This window comes from Symphodus melops (genome assembly GCF_947650265.1).
Source record: "Symphodus melops genome assembly, chromosome: 18".
Taxonomy (NCBI): domain Eukaryota; kingdom Metazoa; phylum Chordata; class Actinopteri; order Labriformes; family Labridae; genus Symphodus; species Symphodus melops.
This window is the reverse complement of record NC_136708.1, coordinates 21890420-21916293: the sequence shown is the minus strand read 5'-3', so window position 1 is coordinate 21916293 and position 25874 is coordinate 21890420. Positions and strand designations below refer to the sequence as shown.

The 25874-nt window shown below is 46.2% G+C and overlaps 1 protein-coding gene across 2 annotated transcripts in view; it reads left to right on the top strand.

The window, feature by feature from the left end:
• The window catches only part of pvrl2l (PVR cell adhesion molecule related 2 like), a 237067-nt gene that overhangs the window by 109723 nt on the left and 101470 nt on the right, over positions 1 to 25874 (top strand). For both annotated transcript variants that reach the window (XM_079368123.1, XM_079368122.1), the window contains exons 4-6: positions 8775 to 9068; positions 13062 to 13179; positions 13785 to 13933. In XM_079368123.1, coding sequence (XP_079224249.1) covers positions 8775 to 9068; positions 13062 to 13179; positions 13785 to 13933 — 561 coding nt within the window. The remainder of the gene's footprint in view (positions 1 to 8774; positions 9069 to 13061; positions 13180 to 13784; positions 13934 to 25874) is intronic.

The following is a 25874-nucleotide window of genomic DNA, read 5'->3' as shown; positions in this document are numbered from 1 at the left end:
AGGGAACATCTCCAAACGGCCTGTTTGAGCACACATTTTCTGAAAAGTGGAGCAGGCAGAAGACGGAGAGGATGGACTTTTCTCATCATTGGGGGGTTTGTAGACAGACTAGAGACACATGTTAGAGGAACATGGAGGAGAGGATTTTGAATAATATGGAACCTTTAACGATGATTTTATTTGGCCAAATGTCTGAATTAATCATCTTTGTGATGGTGATTAATACTATCTTGTCAAACTTGTTGTTGTAAATATACGCAGAAACATTAGCATTGATCCAATTGACATTTCTACCTCATAAATTCTAATTTAGGCTTCTAAGTATCAGACACCATTTTACTTCATCTGCAAGGATCATTTAGTTACCTTCACTGTCCCCATGTAATCTGAACTATTTCTTTCTTTTAGAGTATCTGAAATAAATATGATTTTTTTTTTTGCTTTTATTCAGTAAACGGACTGTTCAACAACCTCCCTTAAAAAACTGTCTTTGTGTTGTTGAAGTTCAGTCAAATATGAAGTTAAAGGCCAAGATCCCACACAACTTTAAAAACAAACAAAGACCCTGCATCAGCTCAAAACAAAGACCCTGCACGAGGTCACAGGCTGAGAAACTCTGCAGGAAGTCAAAGGCCAAAGATCCTCGCACGATAGGTCGAGGTCCCGCACTAAAAATAGGATCCTCTGGGAAGTTTAAGGGCATGAATATGAGCAAGATGTTCTGTCAAGAGTTGAGCTTTAAATCCTGCACCAGGTGAAAGACGAGGATCCTGTGTTCAGTGAGAGTTCTGTCGTCGGTACAGATCCTGTCTGGAGTTGAGACGGAAATCTTTCACGAGGGGAAAAAAAAAAAGGCAAATTCTTTGTGACATGATGTAAAAGACGAGTTTCTGCATGAGGTAGAAAGAGCAACATGCCGGTGATAATTGAAAGCTCAGTGTGTGTGTTTTTTAACAATGTGACCTTCCAGCGTGTTCCTCTACAAACTCATCAAAAGGCTTCGGCTCTGCTAACATTTAGCAAACACACCTCAGACTGTGAAATCTTGAGAGCCGCTCGATGTTACCTCCAGTCTTCAGACTCTCTGACTCCGAGTGGATGTTTGGTAGCTGGTAGCAGCTGATGCGTCCTGTTTGTAATCGGAGACAGCTGGTGTTGTTCATCCGCCCACATGTCCAACCGTTCACGCTCCGCTCACAAAGGATTCTGACGCCTGCTAGCTTTCTCTCGCACTTCACAGCACTGGGGATGTTTCATGCTCACAAATGAACAACAGTAGTTCCCTGTCTGTGCCGGCTGACGGGATGTGGCCTGCAGGGTCATTGCTTGCACGATATAATAACAGATGGCACAAGGGACGATCTGATGCACTTTGGCTTTCAGCTCATATTGACTAAATTCACACCATTCTTTTGCACCTAAATGCAACATGTCAGTTTATTTTTTTTTTGTGCCTGTGTGAAATTTGCAAACCCTTCAAAGACTGTTTATTATTCACTTCCTGCTCAAACTGAGTCCACTTTGTGTCATTATTATTTGTTCGCATTGAAATCAAAAGAATGACTAAAAAAAGTGTCGTGTCTCAGAGAATTTGAAAGTAGAACTGAGGTTAAAATAAGAAAAGAAGTGTGATAGACTTTGTTGTTCTCAGCTCTGCGTTCACACTGACAGGACGACGCTTCCTTCAGTTTGTCGAGGCTTTTTTTTATTTTTATTGTGAGATATATTCAACGCTGAATCTGGATGTCAGGTGTATTTTTGCATTGTTACAGCTCTCTGTCTCACAGACACGTTATCAGGACGGGCGTGCGGGGGGGGGGAGTGTGGAGACCGGAGGGGAGGCGGGGTGTCTGAAGAGAGCGGCGTTTTGGCTCTGAAAGTTGCGAACTGAGATTTGAATGTGTTTCTGTCTCGTGTCTACATTTAGAAGCAGAGGCCTCTTCTTTAACTCTCAGCACTGAGCAGAAACACCTTTCATGAAAGAGTATAATTAAGAGGACTGAAAGAAGTCGGTACAAGAAGTTTTACTCTTCTTGTGACTTTGTGATTTGCTCGTGACCTCGATGGAGGCAACGTGCTGAAACATTTTCATCTCTTTCCAACAAGTGTTGCTGGAGTTTTTTTTACACTTTTTACTTTTCTCTAATCAACTTGAAAGTAGGTGAAGATGTGCCAGAAGCTCCTAATCGGCTAACAACACCCCCCCTTCCCCCCTCCCCGGGTTGTTGCAGCCAGCATGGTTCATGAAAAGAAGTGTTTAAATTTTTCCTTTTGTGTTCCCCCATCTGGACCATTAATGTTTTGCAAAAGTGATTTTTGTACACAAACGTTCAACAATGCAAAAACCCGCTCTGGAAGCTTCTCTCGCAGCGAACAAAGCTCACGGGAGATGCAGGAGTTGGCCGTAACGCAGAGAGAACCCAGATTCTGGCGGGCTTGCACACGGATGGAGGCTAAGACTCCAAAACTGCTGCTGCTGGCACAGAGACGAGGCAGACGGGGAAATACCTGCTGGAAAGTTCTCCAACGCGCTCTGTTGGACTTAATCTGTTCAACGAAGGAGCTCAAAGTCACAGGAAGACAGTCATACCTCACCTTATTGGATAAAGAATCCATAAGAACCAATCACATTAGACCACATTGAATCCACAACTGCTGGCAGCCAGTTATATTACTTTTTATTGGATATAGAACCAGCAGCACCCCTATCTTATCACAACATATTAAAGTATGAATACATAATCCTGACAGCCAATTGTATTAGAGCGTATTGGATGAAGCACCTAAGCCAGCCAATCATATTACTACTTATTGGGGTTTGAATAAAAAATGACTCGCCTGGCAGTGAAAGGTTTAATATCGTCTTGGATGGGAATCATAACCAACCAATGGAAGACAATTACGCCGCGTCTTATTGGATGTAGCGTGGCTCAAAAGGACGGAAATCTGATTGCAGGTTGAGGCGGAGTCGAGCACATCGGCAGTGTGATTCAGATTCATCGTGTTGAATTCAAAGAGGGAGGTAGCGGACCAATCAGTGAGTGAGTCAACAAAGGGTTAATTTGAATTGATGTGTTTTCATTTGCAGATTTAGTGACCTGCTGAGATAAGAACTCACCTGAGAGAGAAGAAAAGCAGGAAACTTCTCCATAAACTGATGTGTGAGATTATGCAGATGCATCAAAACAACAAGAAGAACAAACATTAAAGAAAGTCATAAAAGCTCAAATACGCCTCTGAGTTTCCCCTCGAACAGGAACAGTGACTCAGTGAAATGTTTTATACTGCAGCAGCATGGAGAGGTTTGGAAAGACGAGGCCCCGAGGAGCTTTTAGTACCTGCATGCAGCACTAACTCTGAGCCCAGTTTTAGTTTTCAGCTTTCAGCTTGTTTTCAGGACAATAGTGAATTTGGAAATAATGCTTTTTTTTTGGTCTTAATTTCCCATTTCAGGCACTTAGCAAGATGAGCTAAATTAGGCTCAAACTTTAATTAATGCATTTTGTCAACATTTCTAGCAGCCAATAATAAGTTGTCAAAACAACACACAGCAGAATAATTGCAGGATGAAATATTCCTTTTGTTCGTTGAATATTCATGGGGGTTTTTTTTTTAACAGCCGAGGAGTCGTAGAGAGCCAAGCAGATGTTCCTACCCCCAAAACAATGTCTGGAAATATTGAAGCGCAGAGTGTCAAGCTGAGAGAGGATGTTTACAAACTCGCACATCTGCCCAGAAGACCCACAAGCTTGCATCCATTTCTTTGTTGTATGTATGCAGCAAAGTAGGAAATAACAACGTAAAGATCCGTCATCGGGCCGGAGCAGCGGATGGATTCTAGTTTAAAGGAACAGAGGAGGAGGAAGTATTGATATGTGACACCAGCCGGTGCTGCTCAATCACAAGCTGTCGTCTTTTCTGCGACACCTTTACAGTCGTCGTTTTGTGATCCGGCTTCACGTTAGAAACGCAGACGATCATGTCCGACATCCTGAAGTTTATGAGGGTTACATGGACGATTTAGTTGGTTTCCATTGTGCACTTTCATCGAAGTCGTTTCGGCTCTCCAGCTCCGAAGGTCGACTGACGTTCTTCAGAAAAGGCGGACTCACTTTCTCACTTCTTTTCTTGACGCTGTTTTCCTGAAGTTTGGGGGACGGCTCTCCTGGATCGATTCAAACGCACAGTGTTACACACTAACGGTGTCAGTGTGGAAGAGAAAGGTCAAAGATCCGTCTGAAGTCAGCGCTCCTGTTGATCAAAACAAGACTTCAAGCTACAGCCGTGCTAGCACCTCTGTGAGGCAGTAATCAGGCACAGCAGTGCTCCGGCATGCGTCACCACATCACCATGCTAACATCGCTAATGCTTATTTAATGAAGTGCACTTATATACCGCTTTTCTACCGTAATGGACAAAGTGCTTCATAATTGGCCTCTAATTCATCCATTCACAAACACACTCACGTCTATTAGCTGCCAACAAAAGCAACTGGATCCATCAAGAGCAACTTAGCGTCACATTCTCTTGGAGCCTCCAGTGACGACATGCTGATATGTGACCGGTGTGTACTTCCTTTATTTTCATGTCTTAGTTGTGCATGTTTCTCTGCTAACACCTGGCAAACACTCAAATATTTAAAGTCTTAAAACCTGATATTTATTCACTTTGCAGCTCTGCTCCCTAACTGTCCAGAAATTGAACAAGATTTCCAAGACGTGTTTAATTTGTACATTAGTGAAGCAGTGCCGGCTGCTGCGTCGTTCTGCGTTCTCTTCATTTGCTAGCTTGATGCAGCTACGTGTTGTGTTAAATGCCATTAATTTCCTTTTATAAACATCAATGTGATTATTTTAACTTCAGTTGATCTATTGCGCTTGACGACAACACCATCTGCACTCGTACCAGCAGACGCGTGTTTCCTAAAGTCTGTGGAGACCAACTTTTTTTTTTTTAAAGTGCTGACTCATGCTAGTCTGGCCTGCACGACTCGCTCTTTATGTCTCTGTTCATGGGACGCACACCTCTGCTGCCTCCTTTGGATGGTGGTGGCGGTGCGTCATGCATTCATGGAAGCGTTCGTCCTGCGCCCCTCGATGCTGCTCGCTCTTTTATTGAAGAGGAGCGCGTGCACATGTGCAGCTTAGCTTCTAATGAGAGTCAACGAAGGCCTGGACACTAATGCATCCATCCAAGACCAGAAAAAAAAAAAAAAATCAGAAACCTTCGACACGTAGAACATTTTAAATCCTCCTTTTTAAGAGGTCTTATTCAGTGGCAGTCCGTCATCAGCAGCTCCTGTTGTTAGCAAACCACTGGACCACAGCGGTGTACCGGGCCATCGATGAAGCAATCACTTGACCTTGCATATAGTGCAGGAAATCGTTGCATGATACACTTTCCAGAATATCAAACAGTAACACAAGCAGAATATCTTTCTGGGACAAATGTGATTAATTCGAGGGATTAAACGGGTCAGTGATGGCAAAGTCACGTTGGCGTTGGTCCCTGAATAGCTTGACGCTAACCAGCCACATGAAAGATATGAGCAGTGTTTGGACGCCGTGCCAAGTGCAACAATCCACTTGTTATCTGGTGTTAAAGGGCGACAGTGTGACTGGAGTCTGGCCCAGCTCTCCGCCATATCAAGGTTAAGTTGGTGTCCTTGCAGCCAGATTGCAAAGGCTTCATGTCTGCTGTTGCTCGGCAGAATGTGGGCCAAATGTAAGTAATAATGTGGGTCAGCGAGGAGCCTCGCTAATTAGCTCCTGGGTGTCCGCTTGATTTCACCACAGACTCTGTGTCTGCGACAGATGTCAGCTGTCCTGTGTGAATGCCACCTCAACGCAGCAACAGCCGGCTTCGCACTCGGTTACAAATCTTCACGCTTGGCAGATACTCACGGCTTGTTCAGGATTCAAACTTGGCACACTTCCAGTCACAGGCCTTGTTTCTGGAAACTGCTGCCAAGGTGAAAAGAAAGACGGGCAAAAGTATCAAGTTCATGTCAGGACAAGTATCTGCTGAAGGGTCCTGATGATCCAGTCCAGCAGCGGGGGGTTGGTGTCTCACTGATGGAGGGCGAGCTAGCGTGGGGACATTCACGTCCACATTGACCGTCTAAATATGAAACATCGGTTCATAATCTCATTTTTTTATTATTGTTTTGAAAAGGACGACATTTCTGCTAACCAATCAGGAACAGTCAGGCTGCAAAATGAAGTTGAATATTTGCCGCCTGCTTTGAGGAACGAAGTCTCCATCCATGGGGCGTGGCCTAACCACAGCGCCCTAATCAATACGTCTACTATAAAAGCCTCGATCTTTGCATTCAGACAGCTGCTGGAGGTATTGTGTTGGTGTGAGAGCGTCATGCACACGTGTGCACCTCGTCAGATTTCTACACCTTCAGTTTCTTCAAACACAACTTTAACGCCAAGCTGTCGTTCTGCAGCTTTCAGCCTGTGGACAGGAAGTGCGAGCGTTTCCTCAGCTGGGACAGCATGGCTCCGCTCAGCCAGACGCTCTCTTTGTTTACGACTGTTCCAGCTCCTCCGTCGAGCCCTCGCTGTCTCTCGGTGGCTTTGTGTCTGAACTCTCTCCTCTCTTGTGTCGCTCCGTCGAAGCCCTCGACGTCTGCTCCTCTTCTCTTTTAGCTCCTGTCTACGACCTGCCTGTTTGTACAGGCGTGTGTCCTTGTGAAGCACTTTGAATTTGAAAAGTGCTCCTCAAATAAAGGGAATTATCTTCAGCGATCGGAAAGACAATATGTACAACTTTTAAGGTCTTTATTTTTTATTAATGTTTCCTTGATATATGTCTCTGTGAGCCTCCATTAAAACAAAGTGAAAGGCGGTTTCTGCCCTTTGTGATGTCATAAGGGTAAATCTTTGAGCACACATTTTGTCCGAAGTGGAGCAGGCAGGAGACAGAGACGACGGTGTTATTTTTACATGGCTGGATCAAAACAACACTCCTGTTTGCTGCTTTTACACCCTCGGGTGCTGTGTGTGAAATTCACACTATCACTATTTACAAGCTGGGTCACCTAGCGCCCCCCCCCCCCAATCCCAAAATCAGACATCGATCCTCTCCCTCCGACACGTTACATAAGTCTCTTAGAAGACAAAGGCGTTCCCTTTAAGTCTGAGACAAATGCTAATGTGCACAGCAACACGCCGCTGTGATGCACAATAACACAGTGTTTGTGCAGAGCGGCGCCGGCGGGTCGTAAATAAACGGTTTTACCTGAAAAGAGAGGTTGGAAACATGTCATCAAACCCAAATGTAGTGGGAATTTAAAGGAAGAAGAAGAAGAGGACATCTGAAAGTACAGGTTTTCAGTCTCTGCAGACAGACTGCTCGCTGCAGGTCGCTCACATGAAGAAGTGACAGAGAGAGTAAAGAGAGATGTTCCAGCACTAACTCCCCCCTCAGGTGGCTTTCATTGTCTGAGTTAGCGTTGTCCGAGCTCAGTCGTTGAAGCATCGACATGTTTGAACTCCTCGATGCATTCGTACCTCTGATTTCAGCTTCAGACTGTTCGTGTGGAGAAAGTAATCCCAGGACTGTCGAGGGTGGATACTAACTCCATCTGAGCCGCCATTTTCAACTCGCTGCTTCTCTGTTTACAACTTAGCGACGGTCCAGTGGGACAAACCTGCAGGTCAAAGGTCAGAGAGGACAGATGTGTCTCTCTCCCTGCTCACACCTGTCCTCTCTCTCCTTGATTCCTCCTCCTCGTTCACCTGCTGCACACCTGAGTTCGATCTGTGCTCCTGGAGCAGGAGGAGCCAGGTCGGAGCGTTTGTTCCCTCGTTTGTATTTTTTTGTTTGGGCTGGAGCTCAGGGGGAGTCCTGCTGTCGATCTTTTGGTTTCTTGAGGTTTGACTTCTTGTTTGGAAGTTTAAGAGGGGAGGTGCAGAGAGAGAGAGAGAGAGAGAGAGAGAGAGACCGCCCACGTCATGGCTGGCCACCTTCCTCACGTGGACTCTCCAGCCTCTCTGCTGTATTCTTTCATTGGCTTCTTATTTGGCGTCGATGATTATTGACTTTGGGGGTGAGGATATTTACATTCAATAAATCTCACAGTTACATTTTAATGTTCTGGTCTCCGTGGTTAAGGAGTCAGCCTTTGAGTCGCACGCTTTGAGAATTAGAGCCAGCGTGGATATCTGTGGTTATTCATAAAAACATTTGAGCATCGTTTCCAGTGATGCTTAAATCTAATGAAACATGTTTGGTGCTGTAGATTTATTAACATGAATAATCAGCTAAAGAACACTTTAAGTACAGAAAAGTTTCAACCATTAAAAAAAAAAGTTAATGGGAGTTATTTAATGGTCTGTGTCAGGCTTTTTATAATCAAGGACGACTTTCTTACAGAGAATCACCAACGAGAACACACAAACCAATTAATCGTCAGTAAACGAGCGAGACACGCTCTGGAGACAGAAAATGTGTTTTTAACTGTTTCCTTCATTTATCTTTGATGGGTTCTTTTGTCCATTTCTGTTTCTCATAGAATCACGTAGACGAGTAAAATCTGCTAAATCACAGCCTGGCAGTTCAAGAAGAAGAGTTTATTGAGCACCAAGTAAAGCGTATCACAAACCAACTTGTACAGGTGTATTGATGAGGGAGTCATGTGGGATGGAGACGTTTCCTTCATGATCACAGAGGGACAGAGCTTTATCTTTAGACTCTCTCTTTCCCATAATCCTCAAACCGTGTCCGGACCTCGTTCTCACATGACCATCTTTCTTTTCCCCCAGCCAAACCCAAGAACTCGGCCAAAGTTGTGACCGTCCAGGCCGGCTCCAAGTCGGTGGTGGTGGCCCAGTGCGAGGCGGCGGACGGCAAGCCAGCAGCCACCATCAAGTGGTTGGGCTCAGTCGGAGGCAACCACTCGACCAGCACCACGCGCGGTCCAGACGGCACGGTGACGGTGCGCAGCGAGTACCGGCTGGTCCCGACGCCCGCGGACGACGGCAGAGACGTGATGTGCATGGTGGATCAGAGGACGCAGGAGCAGCCGTGGGTCAACACCGTCAAGCTGTCCGTCGAATGTAAGGAAGACACGAAATCACACGACAAAAAACAAACCAACCAAAAGAGTCACATGTCAGGTTTTTGTTTTTAGAGTCACCTGATCAACTAAAATACATCGGACTGAAGTCCAACATTAAGAGTGAAAACCAGAAACAGCCGACTGACGTGTTGAATCATTTTAAACACAGACTGTATAAAACATAGTTTCAGTAGCATCACCCGCTGGTTTTTGAACGGGCATTAAGACGCCAAACCCGTCAAGTTAGAAACACGTGATGAGGCGGGAGTGCTACGCTATCATGGAGACTTTCATTGATGTCGAAGTCACGGTCGATGTGACACACGAGGTGAATGAATCTGTGTTCGTGTTTAAACCCTGCTTATATCAGACACACACACGCGTCTGTTTCCAACAAGCTAGGTGATGGCGTTTCGGAGTCTGAGACCAACAAACGAAAGATCAGTGGAAAAAAGTGTCTGAAAGTTTTCTTGTCAGACTTTTGCCCCTGAGAGTGAAATAAAACACAGACGGCACATTTCTAGTCACAAATTAGCATCCACACGGTGCGTTCGCCAAATCTTTTAAGTTCCCTTCTAATCTACACAGGATCAAAATCTTAGAGGGGCGCAGGAGGGTTTTTAAAAGAGATTTGGAGAAGGAGACGGCATGGGCTCGTCTGCGTGACCTCACGGCGTTTCCTGCAAAGAAGGAACAGATTGTTTTTGTTCGGCTTCGTTTCAGAGTCTGCCGGTTTATATACTCAGGGTCTCTAATGAAATTTATACAAAGTTCAGAGAGTCAAAGATTTAGAAGAGTGAATGCAAAATAGACCTCTCAGGAAAATGTGTGAGCTCGAGACTGTAAACACAATCCGATAAAGCAAACACACACACACACACACACACACACACACAATCAAACCACCTGAACAAACGATGAGGAGCAGAAGCTGTCTGCACCCAGAGTCATAATAAGATCCCACATTATGTCCTTTCTGGGGTTTATACATCTAATTTTTGTGTCTATTAAAGTACGTTCACTAATGTTTTCGTGTCGTGCCGCTCCACGCAGGCTCTCTGTGTTTCGAACGCTCAGAACCCCCCACAAAGATCTGCTCTCTCGTAATTGGTCAGTCGTTTGGCTTTGTTCTCGGATATGTCCCGCCCCCTTTTACCATATTGGGAATGCTTCAGTGAGGGGAGCTTGTGCTTCCCACAACGAGCCAACGGGCTTGGATCAGTGGGTTTGTGACATCACAAACCCATTTTCAACAAGGGGGGGGGAGGGGCGAAGGACCGAGCGTTCCCTGCTAACAGTAGGAGGTAGGAGAAGCCGTGTTCACACAGATGAAGACACTAAAGAACATCTAAAAGCAGAAAAAGAAGAATATGGGACCTTTCAGTTTGTGGATGTGCGTTGACCTCAAGGAACTCGCTGTCATGACAAACTCCGGCTAATCTGACGGTTTGTACGTTAGCAAAACATCTGTGTGTGTGTGTGTGTGTGTGTGTGTGTGTGTGTGTGTGTCTGCAGATCACCTGATGTGATCACACAACACCGAGTCAAACAGTTTATTCAAAACAGGAATCATGTGATTGAAGTGTGTTTAGCATACAGCTGATGAAAATGTGGGAAAAAAAAAACAAGTGTGTGTGTGTGTGTGTGTGTGTGTGTATCAGAGAATTATAGGGATGTTAGATGCAAACGAAAATAAGTTGGAGAATAAACACACACACCACATGTTGAAATTGAACCTGACCTGATATAAGTAGGACACACACACACATACACACACACACACACACACACACACACACACACACACACACACACACACCCTGCCGTCCTGTTTTCTGTGGGTGATGTCAGGTATTATATCCTCGGTCTCAAACTGTATTGTTTATCCCACAGATGGAGGCATCAGTGCGCAAACATTTCCACACTGTGCCTCTTTCTCACTCTGTGTGTGTGTGTGTGTGTGTGTGTGTTAGCAGAGTGATGGTGTGAGGGATCATGTTTCCTGTCTGCTGTGTAACTCACGTCACTTTTATAGGTCAGCGCTCTCTAGGAGGAACATGGATCACACCACACACACTTTGCCCTGATGTCCTGCTGCTTCACTGCCTTCACACACACACACACACACACACACACACACACACACTCCTCCATCTCTCTCTCTCTCCCTGGAAAAGGTGAAGGGAAACGAGTTAAGCTTCTCTGTTCTGCCACTTTTTTCCTTTAACATAAAACTCTGACAGAAGTGAGTTCAGGCTCTTTTAAGGTTCTGAGTTTTTCTTTCCCACATATTTCACATGTTTGACTCTAGTTTACACACATCAGTTTACACACATCAGTTTACACACACACGGTTTACCGTCACATTTTGGACTCTTTTTCCATCGCTTGGTAAAAAAAAAAAAAGAGAGAGAGAGTTAAAGATTTGTGAAGAAAGCCTGACGTCACCGTGTCGCCCATTAATCCTCTAACTCTATTTTACAGTACGCTGCACACAGCTGCTGCGTGTGTCAGAACAAGCTCATAACCAGGACTTATCAGGACCCGGTGACCCGTCGCTCCAGCCATGTTTAAGTTCTGTCTCAGGTCCAGTTTGACACCGAACAGTGAAACTGTGCGTCTCAACGTGTGGTGACAACACGGAGACAAAATGTCCACCTCAGGGAGAGTCCAGACTCCAGCTGGAGCGCCGTCTGCTTTTATGAAACATCTACCTTCAAGAAGAACACATGAAAATGTTTGTATGCGGAGTGTGTGTGTGTGTGTGTGTGTGTGTGTGTGTGTGTCAGTAACTAATCAGATCTATATCGTGTTTAGCACCAGGCTGTAAACATGTTTATTTATTTATGCCGCGTTAACACTTCAAGTGTTCAAGGTTGGAAGTGACTGATGTCACCCTGCTGTGTCCACATTACACAGGTCAAAGGTCACCAGAACACAAAAGGTTAATAATGTTTTTCGGTATTATTTGCATCAATCTGACCTGAAAAATCCGACGACATTTCACTGGGTTTGTTTCTCCTCCATCGACTAACACAGATAGATAGATACTTTATTGATCCCGAGGGAAATTCAAGGCATCCAGTAAGACATTCGAAATGAAAATGAACAAAGTAAATGAAAGGTTCTTCTTTCAGAATGAGTCAAAGTTAGGAGAAGTTTAGAGCGAGCTGCTAACGACAGGTGGACGCCGCAGATTACAGCGTCCAAAACAGATAACACTATCTGCAGCGTTCACCCGCTCGCTCCGGGATTCCAGGTAACTTTGGAAGAAAATGTTTGCTTCCGTTTTAATCCAAAAGCAGAATCCAAAAACATTCAACGTTTCATTTTAACCACCTTCTGCCTTCTTTATGATAGTGTTGAATTTGCTCTGAAAGTTCAACATTTTAAATATCCTGTGTTGAAACCAAAAATCAGCTCATGGTTTCTCCTTTATTGATCACTATTGATCTAACGTGGTTATGTGGAGTTGTAAGAGACATGCTAATAAAGAGTAAGGCTTAAAGGACCCCGATGGTTCACGAGTTACAGTTTGAATATTGTTACAGAAAAGGTTGTAGATGACACACTATGGGTCTAAATGATTGCAATAATCAATAAGGACAAATCAATCAGACATAATAATTACTGTATGGATAAAAATACGGACGCAGCCGACATTAAATCCTCCTTTCTGGTCTTTTAGCAGCATTTATATAAACGTTAGAGGTCCATGAACCAGCCGCCATGTTGCTTTTCTGGAGCCGGATGTGAAGCTGGAGTGACATGGGCCCGCAACGACTGACGAGCTTTAAACCGCCGCCTCGCCTTAAAATGTGCACGTTTTGCAACGACAGTAGGAAACCTCCCTAATGGGGCCCCATCTGACAGGACTCACTCTCAACGCCACGCTGAGTGTCAACGCCACTCTAACACAAGTGTTCATTTATTCAGACTTTTAACGACAGAGGAATCTTTCACCGACGTCGTCTCTCTTTGTGTCTTTCAGACCCCCCCTCCGTGTCCATCGAGGGCTACGACAACAACTGGTTCGTGGGCCGCTCAGACGCTGCACTCCTCTGCCTCGCCAGCGCCAACCCCGAGCCCACCACCGTCACCTGGACCGCGTAAGTGTGGAGCTCCGTCCGTCTGCGCCGCCTGTCCGTCTCTCTCGGATCACGACAGAATGTGCCGCACGGTCCCGCCTCGTCAATGATCATTTCTTCCTCACTTAAATAAATAAAGATAAAACACAAATGCTCTGAGCGTCTCATCGTCGTGATGGGCAGATGGCGTGCTGAGCTGTGTGTGGCGTGCGTGATGAATACTGAGCAGGGAGACAGAGCGGCTGCTCGCATGTCTGGGATTTTTCTCACATTAATGTTTTCTTTGAATATCGCAGTTACAGATCTTTCTCTCTTTTTTTTTAATTCTTCATCTTCCCCTCTGTGTTTCTTCACACATTCTCTTCTCCTTCTTTTCATCAATTTTCTCTTTTTAATTTCCTTTCGTCTCTCTTTATTCTAATATTTCAAAATGGATGGTCCCCTCGCCGCTTCGTCTTCCATTGTTTGTTCCCTCTCCATCTTCACACGCCGTTTCTCTCTTTTTCTCTCTTTTTCGTTCTCTCCCTCTCTCGCCCAATTCTCCGTTTTCTCTCTTTGCCTCCACCTCATCTTGGCGTAACCTCTGTCCCCCCCCCCCCCCCCGTCCTTTCTCTCCTCCCCTCCAGGGCGTCCGGTTCTCTGCCGGACACGGTGGTGGTGGACGGAAACAGGCTGACCGTGAGGAAGGTGGACGACGCCGTCAACACCACTTTCATCTGCGAGGTCAAGAACAAGCACGGTGCGAGCAGACACCAGATCACCACCATCGTCACAGGTGAGTCCATCCAAGCGAACCTGATTGGCTGTAGAAAAGTGGACGTAGCTTTCGCTCTGAAGAACTGAAGCCAACGCACTCCTGCTTTCAATATTTCTATATGTTATATTTAAGGCCGACTCCTCTGATGGTAGAGCTGCTTAACTGTTTAATGTTACAGCGTTTCTGCGGGACGTGCTTTTGGGTGTTACCATGGCAACGTGTAAACTGGACAGAAAGGTCGCGTCACGTATTCAACCTCTTGATGTAACAGCTCAAGATGGCGACCACGACGCTAAAACTCAAGGCTTCAAAACAGGAGTCAATGGCTACGTCCACTTCTTTTGTACAGTCTACGATATATATAAAAAATGCCCCCCACACACACACACACACACACACACACACACACACGTGTAAACATGAAGCACACACATGTAGTGCAGCAGAGATGCATGTTACAAAGATTACACATGACGACGTCCGTCAAATGAAACATGACAGTTCTGTCAAACAACACACACACACACACGCACACACACACACACACACACACAGATTTGCACTAGTTAGCAGCTAACGATAGACGTTAGCATGTACACACAGGCCATACATCCCTCCTCAAACATGCAGATACTCTTTCACATATGCATGCATGTAAATCCCTCTCTCCACACACACACACACACACACACACACACACACACACACACACGCTGGGATCAGGGCTGATCTGGGAGCTGCAGGGAAGCTGTCTCTCTCAATCTTCACATGGGATTGTTTTCCTGGTTTTCCTCCTGGCTGGCTGGCCGGCTCTCTGCGAGGCGCTGCAGAGGCCTTCTGATCGACCCTTTCCCCACAGCGGGGCCAAATTGCAGGACAACGAGGGCAAAAAAAAACTCTAAAACCTTCCTGACTTCAGATCGAAGCCGCTCTCTTGAAACCTTTAAACCAGCCACGCTGCGAGCCAGGAAAGTGCAGCCCCGCTGGACGTAAATGAAAGCTGTGTTTTCAGAGAGCGGGCCCTCGTTGCAGCGCTTTGGCCCCGCCGTGGTGACGCTGGCGCTCTTGAGATTGTTGGAGGGTTTCTAAATTCTTCCACGCGGTTCAGGTTGGTGTGAGCCAGTTTGCCCAGGTTTGTTCTTCCTTCCCTTTCTCTCCTTCTGTTTTTCACCTGCTAACCCTCGAACTGACCGGCTCCTCAGCATGAGTGCTCCGTCTCCTTTTAAGTTCCCTCTCTCACTTTCAGATCTGAACGGTCTTGCATGCGCTCTCCATCTCTCTGCTGGCTCTTGACTTTTTGACGTGTGCTCGTCCGGTGATTCGTCTGTTCAGGGTTCATCATTCTTTCTGCTGCCCTCCGACACAAAACACACACGCCTGCAGTCACGAGCACACACACACACACACACACACACACACACACACACACATGCTGCAGGGCCTCACTGCACATCACCATGTTTGTGTTCTTTTCTGGTCCAAACACTTTCCTTCCTTCTTCTATGAATCTTTTTTTTTTTTTTTTTTGAGGAACAACAACAACAACAACTTTTTAGCAAAAAGACGCAGAGAAAGCTGCATTTAGAAAATCCGTGGGAAATCAGAGCAGGAGATTTTGAATCGTCTCCTCCTGAGAACAAAAGACGCTTTGTAGCTGGGGCGGATGTGTGGGAGGTTCAGAAGTGGCTAAGCTGCTACTGTTCTTACTGCATTGTGATTGATTGAAAGTATCGGGGAGGGTACGCTAACCGCACAAACACACACGTAAGCTCAACGCTCAGAAATCCTTCACAGACACATGTAGAATCTCTCACATTTAAAGAGAAAATACTTTGAGACAAAAACGCTTCATCTCCCTCGAGTACCTGAGATCAAGCCCGGGCTTTGTGATTCATCCTCCTCCGTGTCAAACGTGTCCTTGTGTCTCGCTGTTTGCTTGTGTTCCACTACACTTGAATAACAAGCCGGGTGTGAAATAACAGAGTGACTTAATCCGTCACTTCAGCACGTGTACTTTGAGAAGCCGAGTGCCAGACTGTGGCGTTGAAGCTCGGCTGGCGAGCGGCGGGCTGACGGAGCGCTCTGCTGAATGAACGAGCAAACACGGCAGCTTGTTTTGTGACTTCATGTGAGTACATATAGAGCTGATGCATCACTCCAGGACACGGCGTGACTTTGCTTCCGTGGTAACCACACGCTGACCCGAAAGTTTGTTTAGAGCTGTTTTCCGTGCTCTCATCACCTTGTGAATAAATCCTGTAGGAGAAGTCGATGCACCTCCTTGGCAGTCCGACTGTTTTTCTGCACTCTTCATAACTCCTCAAACACCAAGTTTCAAATCCGCCTCGGATTCTGCTGCTCTTTCTTCAAACATCTCTTCCTGTTTCCCGCTGCTGTCGTTGGCCGTGATGGCGGCTTGGCGTGAGTCAGCAGCCTTCTTCACTCCACGAAAACCTGAATCGAACATTTCTCGGGTGAAACGTTTTCTTTACTGGCCGAGTCGTTTTCTCTGCTCTGATATCTGGTGACGGGCGCTAACGGGACTAGCATGAGTTGAAATGCAACATGCACTTTAGTATGTGCATGTAGCATTAAGCTAGCATTTCTATGCTAATGTTACATATCTTGCACTGCAGGTCACAGGTCATTAATGGCGTCTCTTTTCCTGGTCACATGGTCTGACATGGTGCATGTGTGATTTTTCCTGCTGTTGAGACAGAAGCTCTCACTGTTCTGTGCATACATTTAGAAAATCAGCAGGGGAAGGAAAGCATGGAGGGTCGGCCCCAGCTGAACCTTCGACTCGGCGGGGTGACGACTTAAAGGGTCAGGGTGACGTTCAGCTGTGATAGTGCAGCCATAGTGCTGATTATCATGGCGAGGTAGAGCACAGTTAAATCATGCTGAAGCAAGTCCAGCTGGCCTTCTCCTCTTCATCCTCCTCTTCCTCGGTCCAGTCAAACCAACATGTCTCTGAATGCGAGGGATCCTGCTTTTGTTCGGCAGACGTCTCACTCTCCTGTAACGCTGCGTGAGCTCTTAGCTGTCGGGCGCTGGAGGCCCCGCCTCTCAATAATGTAACAGTGAATACCGCTCGGGCCCCGACACAGCCCTCTAATTTTCCTGCTGGGAAGCGTCAACGGCTTCTTTCTGTTCTGCTAAATGGAAGATGAAAGCACAGAGCTGTCTGGCTTTACCGCCGTCCCCCGCCGCCCCCCGTCAGCCTCATCTGAGGACACAACGAAGAGCGGGGGGGGGGGGAGAGGGGCGAGCGAGAGATCTGCTGACTTAACAGTTCAAAAGATTTATCTATTTACATGGAAACTGTCTGTCTGCATGGAGCTAACAGCTGCAACATATAACCATGCAATGCAAACACATCCAAAGTCTAATCTTCAGATCTGGAAGCATGAAGCTAACGTTCCCTGGTTGGTTACGCTCCTGCCTCATGGACGAGGTCGGAGGAGTGGGAGCTGAGCTCGTCCTGCTGACGAGCCCGTTGTTAGCAAACAGTTAGCACGCGGCGTGTGTGTTTAACTGTCACCATGACGGCTACAGGAAGTGGCTACAGGAAGAGAAGGTCATTTATTACACGCCAGCTGAGATGGATTCATTTATTATTTATGCAATCCTGAGACATAACGACTAAACACAACGTGCTACGACGTGATGACCTTTAATGACCCCTTGAGGAAACGATCCTTCATCTCCAGCTGCCTCCATATCAGCTGACAAGTTCTCACAGAGACCGCAAAACAGAAAAGAAAAATACACCCGCGGAGCTTTACGTTTCATTTTTAGATGATGGGAGAGAAATGTGTACCTCTCCCTCTCAACCATCACACACTCAAATCCAATCCGTTGTGATGCACATGATGCCAGATATGCATGGCTTGCTTAGTTGTCACAGTTGCCAGCTGGATCTTCCCAGATAGAGAGAGAGAGAGAGAGAGAGAGAGAGGGATGTTGGCAGAAGACGATTGGCTGATTGGAGCAGAGGATGGTTGGGGATGTGAGGTGGGATGGGCAGCAGAAGAAAAAAAAAAAGCCGAGATTGCAGTGAGGCAGAAAAGTGAGGTAAAAGGGAGAGTTTGGGGGTGGAGACGGCACAGAGCGGTGGAGAGGGACGAGCGGGGCGATCAGCAGGAGGAGAAAGTCCTCTAAAAACTCTGACGACTTCTGGTCCACTTTGAAAGAGCGGACCGGCAGGAGGCTGTGACCCGTCCGTCCTCCATCACTCCGTCCTCCAACCCCCCCCATACATCTCGTCCTTTCATGGGGAGTCCAGCTGGCACAGGGCCGGGGGCTGTTGTTGCTACTCGAACACACACACACACACACACACACACACACACACACACACACACACTCTCTCTCGTAAACAGAGTCACATCTAAGGGGACCGGTGGAGAAGTATTTCCTGGATTGCCTGCAGCATACGAGATAGCAGTCCACAGTAGAGACACACACACACACACACACACATTGATCCGAGCAGCTCTGGATTTAAACTCTGACTCTCTTGGACATAAACCTGTGTAACGTCTGTACGCCTTAATACAACACACACACACGGTGTGCAGACACACGTTAGACGATCTCATTGTTCTAAAAAGACAAATATTCAACCTGAAAAATCCTCCAATCACAGCTGAGCTCTGTGTAAACATGTTCACCATCATGTTTAATACACCACATGATGCACTCCTCCAGATCTCATTGATTTGGATGTTTTTAAATAAAGCAGCTCTTTGGGAGTCCTGCATGCAGTGCAGACAGGAAATGACCTCGTGTTTAGACCAGCAGTCCGATCCCATCTAACCTCTGAGTCTTGATTGATCTGATTTAGCTCCCTCTCGTTCGGACCCCCCAGGCCGCAGAAACGCAGCATCTGATTGACCCAAATGCTTAAAAATAGAGCAACACGCACTTTTCGCTGAACATCCTGTTGGTTTGGACGTTTGAGTTTTTTCTTGGCTCTATTTGATGGATTTCCTCTCAAACTGCTGCCAAAAATACAACACAGCAGATGCTTAGCTTAGAACAAAAAAAAAAAAAAAAACCTTTATTAGCAAAAGAAGTCGACTCCACGGAGAGGGCGAACGCTGCTGCTTTTCTACGAGTGGATAGTTTGGTTTATTTATTCTGCAGGGGGATTTTCTCACAGGATCAATTAGCGGTGTAATAATGGTTCATAGGAATAATTTGGCAAACTGTGGAAGCCTTGTGCTTTCTTTGTTGTAAGTTTATGAATCTGTTGTCTTCGCTCGCTGTGATTTATCAAAGCAGCTTGGCTGTAAGTGGACTCGCTCGCCTTCAAAAACGGCGAAAAACAAACCATGCTGTCAAAGCTGTGCTGCGCCGCGCCACGCTTCATGTCGGCGTTCGTGGATTTGAACACATCATAGGCTGCGTCGTGTGGCGCCGACTCTGTGACGTACGAAGAGACAACTTTAAACGTCTTCATGTTATGCTAACGCCACAATGTTTTTCATCAATTTAGAAGGAGGCGACTTAGCCACGCCCCCGAATCTCTGCGTATTCCTGCGTGACTCTCAGGCTTAATAAAAATCCAGATGGATTCAAACCCTCCTCACCCCGAACGCCCACCTGATATTCCTCAGAACCTGCGAAACGGAAAATAAATAAATCGGATAATGTTAATGATAATGTTTCGAAGCTTTGCTCCTCCGGAGGGCCCCGGACTGCCGGAGCTGAGGCGCGGCGCGGCGCGGCGTGGCGTGGCGTGGCGTGGCGGAGCCAGTGGAAGCACACACATTGAATAAAGTGAAACCTAGAGACCTCGTGTGCCGACGCGGTTTTTAACAATAAAGAGGCTGCAAACATGTCTGTTTACACGGACTTCAGTATCACGTCGTGTTTTCACTGCCTTCACTCCGACATCACTCTCACCGTATCTAAGATTAAGGAGCTTGGAGGCAAAACAAAGAGATGGGAAGAAAAGAGTAAATAGAGTCGATGTGTGGAAAAAGATGAAGTTGAGCCGTTGAGAGTTAAATAGTTTGAATGATCACTGAAGTCGTCTCCATTGTGCTGAAATCCTCTTTAATTATCGCCTCTCTGTCTTCACATCCCCGCTGATCTCCCATCCGTTATTCTGTCAGCTCGGGTGAACAGAAACCGCGGCAAGACGCATGACTCATCCTGATGAGATTCTTCTCCACGGCGAGGTGGTTTAGGAAGTTTATCCCCCGGAAAATGAAAAGCGGGAACCTTCGAGGGAGCTCGTCCTGTGTTCAGAAAAATTACTTCTCTCTGACAATCCCAAACAAAGCTGCGGAAATCTGATAGAAACTTCTAGAAATGAGAGGAAAAAAGCAGCGTTGTTCCCCCCCCCCCCTCGGTGGGACTGTTCGGGGGCCACGGCCGTGCGGCGGTAACGTCTGTCAGCGAGATAAGAGCTGAGGAGAGAGAGCCTCCAGGCTGCAGCTTATCACACACACACACACCTGCAGGGAATACACACACTTGTTTATATGGGGAGGAAGTGTGTGAAGCTTTCCACGTCGAGAGATTTGAGGTGGGGGGGGAGGTTCATATCTCGCCTCTATATCGACGTTTCCCCGGGAGCCGTAACTTCAGCCTGCTTCTCTATCTGTCTCGCAGCAGGTTGACCAACAGTCAACAGATTACCGCCGCCGGCGCTCCGAGAGGGAAACATTTCCGTACGAAACATTCCCATTACGCCGTGTTTCTGGATCTTAAAGAGAGTGTCCTGTGGGGCTCCGTGTGAAGGATGTGGTTTCTATATTAATTTAACAGCGGTGGAAACAATCACCTGATCTCTCGCTGAGCTGCATCATGGGTAAAATATGTCAGACAATCAAGCGGTTCGTTGATTATTGTCCATTGTTTTAACATCACGATGACAGCGTGATACAAAAAAAAAAAAAAACATCTCTGAAAATACTGGATTGGAAAAACACTCCGGCGAGCTCGAGGTCGCGTTCGCTCGGCGGCAGGAAGCGGACGCAGTCGGGTTGTTTGGTCCTCGTCAGGTTCTCTGCCGTGAATATTTGGCTTTTATTGATCTTTGGAAGTTTTCGCCCCGGGGGTGCTGCTGCTGCTCGCTGGTGGTTGTTCCAAGTGTGACTCAGCAAAAAGTCCTATTTTATAAATCTGACGAGCCGACTCTGGGTTCATGTCATCAACGAAGTTTTCTGGGTTGCAAAAATGTTCCCAGCTGCACGTCAAAATCAAGTATGTAATCCAGGAGATGTAATCCTGCAAAGAATTGCATCATTTGAGTCCAGCTATAATAAGAAATCAGATAAGAGTGGAGGAAGCACATGCTTTTACATGAGGGATTATTAGGATTAGGCCTGTAATGATCCTGAAATAGAAAACACACCCGTGGAGCATCGAGGCTGAAATTTTGGGAAAGTGTCTGTGTGTAGTTCAGGAACAATTAGCAGAATTAGCCGAGGGGATTACGCCTTCGATGAAGGGAAAATGAACAAAAATGAGGTTCAAGAGGTGAGAGCTGAGAAGAAGGGGAGGGTTCTGGCTCCGCTCTTCCGAGTCTCGTCGTGAGATTATTTCCTGGGCGGGGAGCCAGACGTCTGTGTTAAATTCTCAGATGGCTTTCCTCACTTTTTTTTGAAAATGTCTGTCCTTCAAGACGGCTGAGGTGAAGAATTCAACGGAGAAGAAGCGAAACGAAACGGAAGAAAACGATGAGTCATCTTTTTTTCCAGGTTTTTCAGGTGGCCGTGCTTTTTGTCAAGGATTCTCTGAAACACTCAGAGAGATTCACCAGCTGAAATTAAAACAAACGTTTTAATCTCTCAGTTAAATTTATTTCATTTTTTTACGAGACGCACCATAAAAGTGCTCTGAATGAAAGTGTGCTGGATCTTTATTCATGCCCATCAATCAATGTTTTTAACTCTGACACTGCGGAGCGATGGCTCTTCTTTTACGATATCAGGAAGTCGATAAAACAGAACTGAAGAAAGACATCAGAAGTCTCAGCAGGAGGGACTCCGATCAGAGACGGTTCAAAGCAGCAGCTTCAACAACATTTAAACTACGGGGTGTGTGTGTGTGTGTGGACTTTGTTGTCATCGTACACAGTGACACACACACACACGGAGGGGTTTGAAGACGTTTGCTTCCTGAATGTTCTCTCGCCCCGCTGCTCACCTGTTGTCTTTTAAGTTCTCTTTTCTTCTCGTGAACATTTGATCAGCGTTTACTCGCCGTGCCTCCCGCTTGTTCAAAAGCCTCTCTCCTCCCTTATCAGGTCATAAATGTGTTTAAAGATAACGGAGGGTCCATACTTGAGCCCCGTCTGAACGTTCACTCCGTGTTGAAATGTTCTGAGCTCAGCAGTAAAAGGTTCAGGATGTTTTGCACTCAATATTACAAGTCATTAATAAAAATGTGCTACGACGTCGTCCAATAGAAATACTTCTCTCAGCCCCCCCCCCCCCCCCCCCCCCCCAACGGAAACGTCCAGCGTCCCTGGAGGAAAGACGACAGACAAGTGAAGACATTTAACGAACAGTCTGAGATGTCTTCGGCCAAGACGAGACAAAGGTCAAAGGTCAAAGAAAGTGAGAGAATAAAATGTGAACCACTCGGAGGTTTCGAGTCTTGAAGGAGGATCCACATTTCCTCTGAAAAGTGTGTTTTTGGTAGACTTGATCTTCCTGCTGGTTAGAGATTTTATTTGAGTGGAGCTCAGAGAGATATTGATGAAATGCTTCTTGGCATGACAGTAGTTCAATCTGAGCCCTGGGTGAAGTCTTTGGAGGTCTTTGTTAGGAACACGATGTGCTGAACGAAAGCCTTAATATTATTTGTAATCGGTCGATGAGCTGTAAATTATTTATAATTTGTTTTTTCTTTTTGCCACTATGACGTCAAGAAGTGAGAAAAGTCTCCCCCCCCCGAGTGTCCAATTTAAAACTCAACTTCACCAGTTTGTGAATAATGAAATCCTCATCCATCAGAACCACCCTTTCCTTTAAAGCGTCCATCTTGTCATAACTTGTTTCAGTCCTGATAATCAGCAGGAGGAGTCGGTGTTGGCGTGGTGTATCGTCTAAATATTTTAAACAGGGGGTTCTTGTTTTCTTGGCGTTCTTTGCGTAAATATTTAACGTTGTGGGGCCCGTGTGCAGTGATTTCAAAACTTTAACAAAAAGAAGAAGGGTGAGATCACTGTTGAAGCCGAGCCGAGGCGCTGCTGGTTTCAATCAGGGAGACACGACGTGTGGTGGAGCCATGAATGCACAGACGTACATATAGACCCTTCATGTTCGCTTCCTGCCTCCTCTGGGCTTCTCTCCAGCTCCTCGCTGCTGTCTTCTCACAAGTTGTGGTATTTTTTTATTTTTTTTGCCATCCAAGAACAAACTTCTTCAGCTGTTTGGCTCTGGGCAGAATTACATGGAACAGTTCAACGCACGTGTACAGAAAGCGTATATATGCTTCACATTACATCCACTCTGTACAGTACATATGTGCGCTCTGCGGATACATCTGTGCTCTTATTAAGTGGCACATATGTACAAAGAGCCATCATGCATTTTACATGCATGCACAAATACACATTTGTCCCACAAACGGGGGACAGAGCCTGCTCTGAACTAGAACAGTTCATATTTTATTGATTCAGTATCTGATGCGGTCCAGGACGAGGTTCCTAAAAACAGTCAAACTGGGATGTGTCACCCTGAGCTATGTATGGACAGCTCCGTAACGTTAGCTATAGCGATGTTATAAAGCTAATCTCCCCGACTGACATGTCATGAAAAGCTCGATGTAGAAAACGAAGGCGAATGTGTCTCAAGCATTTTTGGATGTGACTTTTTCACGTTTGTTTACGATCCTACAAACAGTGCTACATGTCTTAGCTTCCGTGTTGCTAGTTTTTAGCTAGCTTCTTGAACCAGGCACGCTGACAGTCGTTTAATGTAGCTGTAAAAACACTGTTCCTCATAAAACCTTTAGTTAAAAAAACAACAACAACCTGTGGCTCAGTTGGTCATCTCTGACCCGGAAGGTCGGTGGTTCGATCTCCAGCTCCTGCAGCAACACGTCCGAAGTGTACTGGGACATACGCTTAACCATGAATGTCTCCCGCTGCTTCGTCGGCGGCATTTGAAAGTGATTAGTTACTCACAGCAGCCTCGACCATCAGTGTGTGAATGTGGGGATGTGACCTGAAGTGTAAAAGAGCTTTGAGTTGTCAGGAGACGAGAAAAGAAATAAAAAAAATAAGTCCATTTAAATTTGACTTCCAAAGATTTAAAATTAAAAACTGTGATCGGCGCCCACACTAAACCCACGGAGATGTTTTTTAGATCCTTCATTAAGTGTGAAAACAAAGAAAGTAAAGTCCACGTTTGGTTCTTTATTCAACATGTTGTCACGATCACTGGAGGGAGTCATCGAGCAGCAGAAGCATTCGAACGATCTCAGCGCCACATGACAGAGTTAGTATGCTATGCTGGATTTGTCTGCAGCTCATATTTGCTTCTGCATACAGATGTATTTGTTGTGCGCACCTCGGCCCCGTCACCCGTGCGCTGAGTCATTGTTCAGTGCACACACGGGGTCAGATGGTAGCTGCGTTACCTCCACCTGGAGCTCGGCGAGGGAGCGCTGCTTGATTACCTCTGTGCTCCTGCTGCCGCTCCCCCCCCCCCCCCCCCCCCTTCTTTCTTTTCCATACGCTTCACACCCGCACGCAGACAGGTACGAAAAACATAGCGAAACAAAAGCCCTTACAAAGGCAGATCCAGTGTATGCGTGCTGACACAGACGGCCTTGAACTCTACGGAGACGAACACAAAAAGAAAACATCCACTTTGTGTCGAAGGCTAAGTCACATTTCTCATTTCTTCCAGCTTTTTCAGCTGCGAGCTTTTCCCCTCTGGCCTGACTCATCCTCAACCTCAATAAACTACCGCTCGTGCTCTGTTTGTGTGCCGCTTTGTTTATTTGTGTCCATGCATTCGTGTGTGTGTGTGTGTGTGTGTGTGTAATAATGGGCCAGCCAGAGTCTGGTCTCTCATCCTGCAGACCATTGCTCTGTCTTTCAATTAGCCAGAAGGGCTCGTCGAGGGCCGACCGGGGTCAGACTGCTATCACCATGTGCAGCTAATCCAGTGCAGACTGATCAATGCAGAGTGAGGAGGTGAGGAGAGGAGGCAGGATGTAAGGATGCATGTTTGATAGATAGATAGATAGATACTTTATTGATCCCGAGGGAAATTCAAGTTTGAGAGAGAGAGGTCAGACAGCTTTACCTTTCAGCACGTGAGGGGAGGAAGAGGAGGCGGGAGAGAATCCAAAGGCGAAGCTGGTGGCAGCTAAATGCTCAACGATCTTCAGCCGTCAGTGTTTTCATCCTTTTTTTTTGGGGTCAGTGAATCAAACTGATTAGAGAGATTTAGATAACTGAGATGATGGCGTTGGATACGGAGGTCAGAGGTTGTTTTTGAAAGAAAAAACGTCCCGTTGAGTTTGGATTTTGAAATCACAACTTCAAAATATTTCAGTCATTTTGAGTATTTAAGAAACGCCCGGGCGTACACAAGCTCAAACACAATTTAAAGTTTGAAACAGGAGCACATACTAATCCGCCCCACAATGCATTGCGGCTCTATCCGATAGCAGTACTCGCCAGCTAGCCAATCAGAGGCAGCCACATGCTAACACTAATGACTATGGAGCTTAATAATAAATGATAGACTGTTTACGGACCGGCGCTCAGGCTAGCTTGTTGCTAGCTTATCTAACGTAGCTCAGACAGGAAGTACATCACATGAGCCGTTTTTCAGTGTGTAGCTAGCGGCAGGCTAACAGCCGGGTTAGTGTGTGTAGAAGGCGGTGTGTGAGTACACGGCCTCTGATCACTACATGTTGTCTCTGTCGTCCATTAACTGAACAAACTGCAGCGTTACCCTTTTACTCCGACTGACCC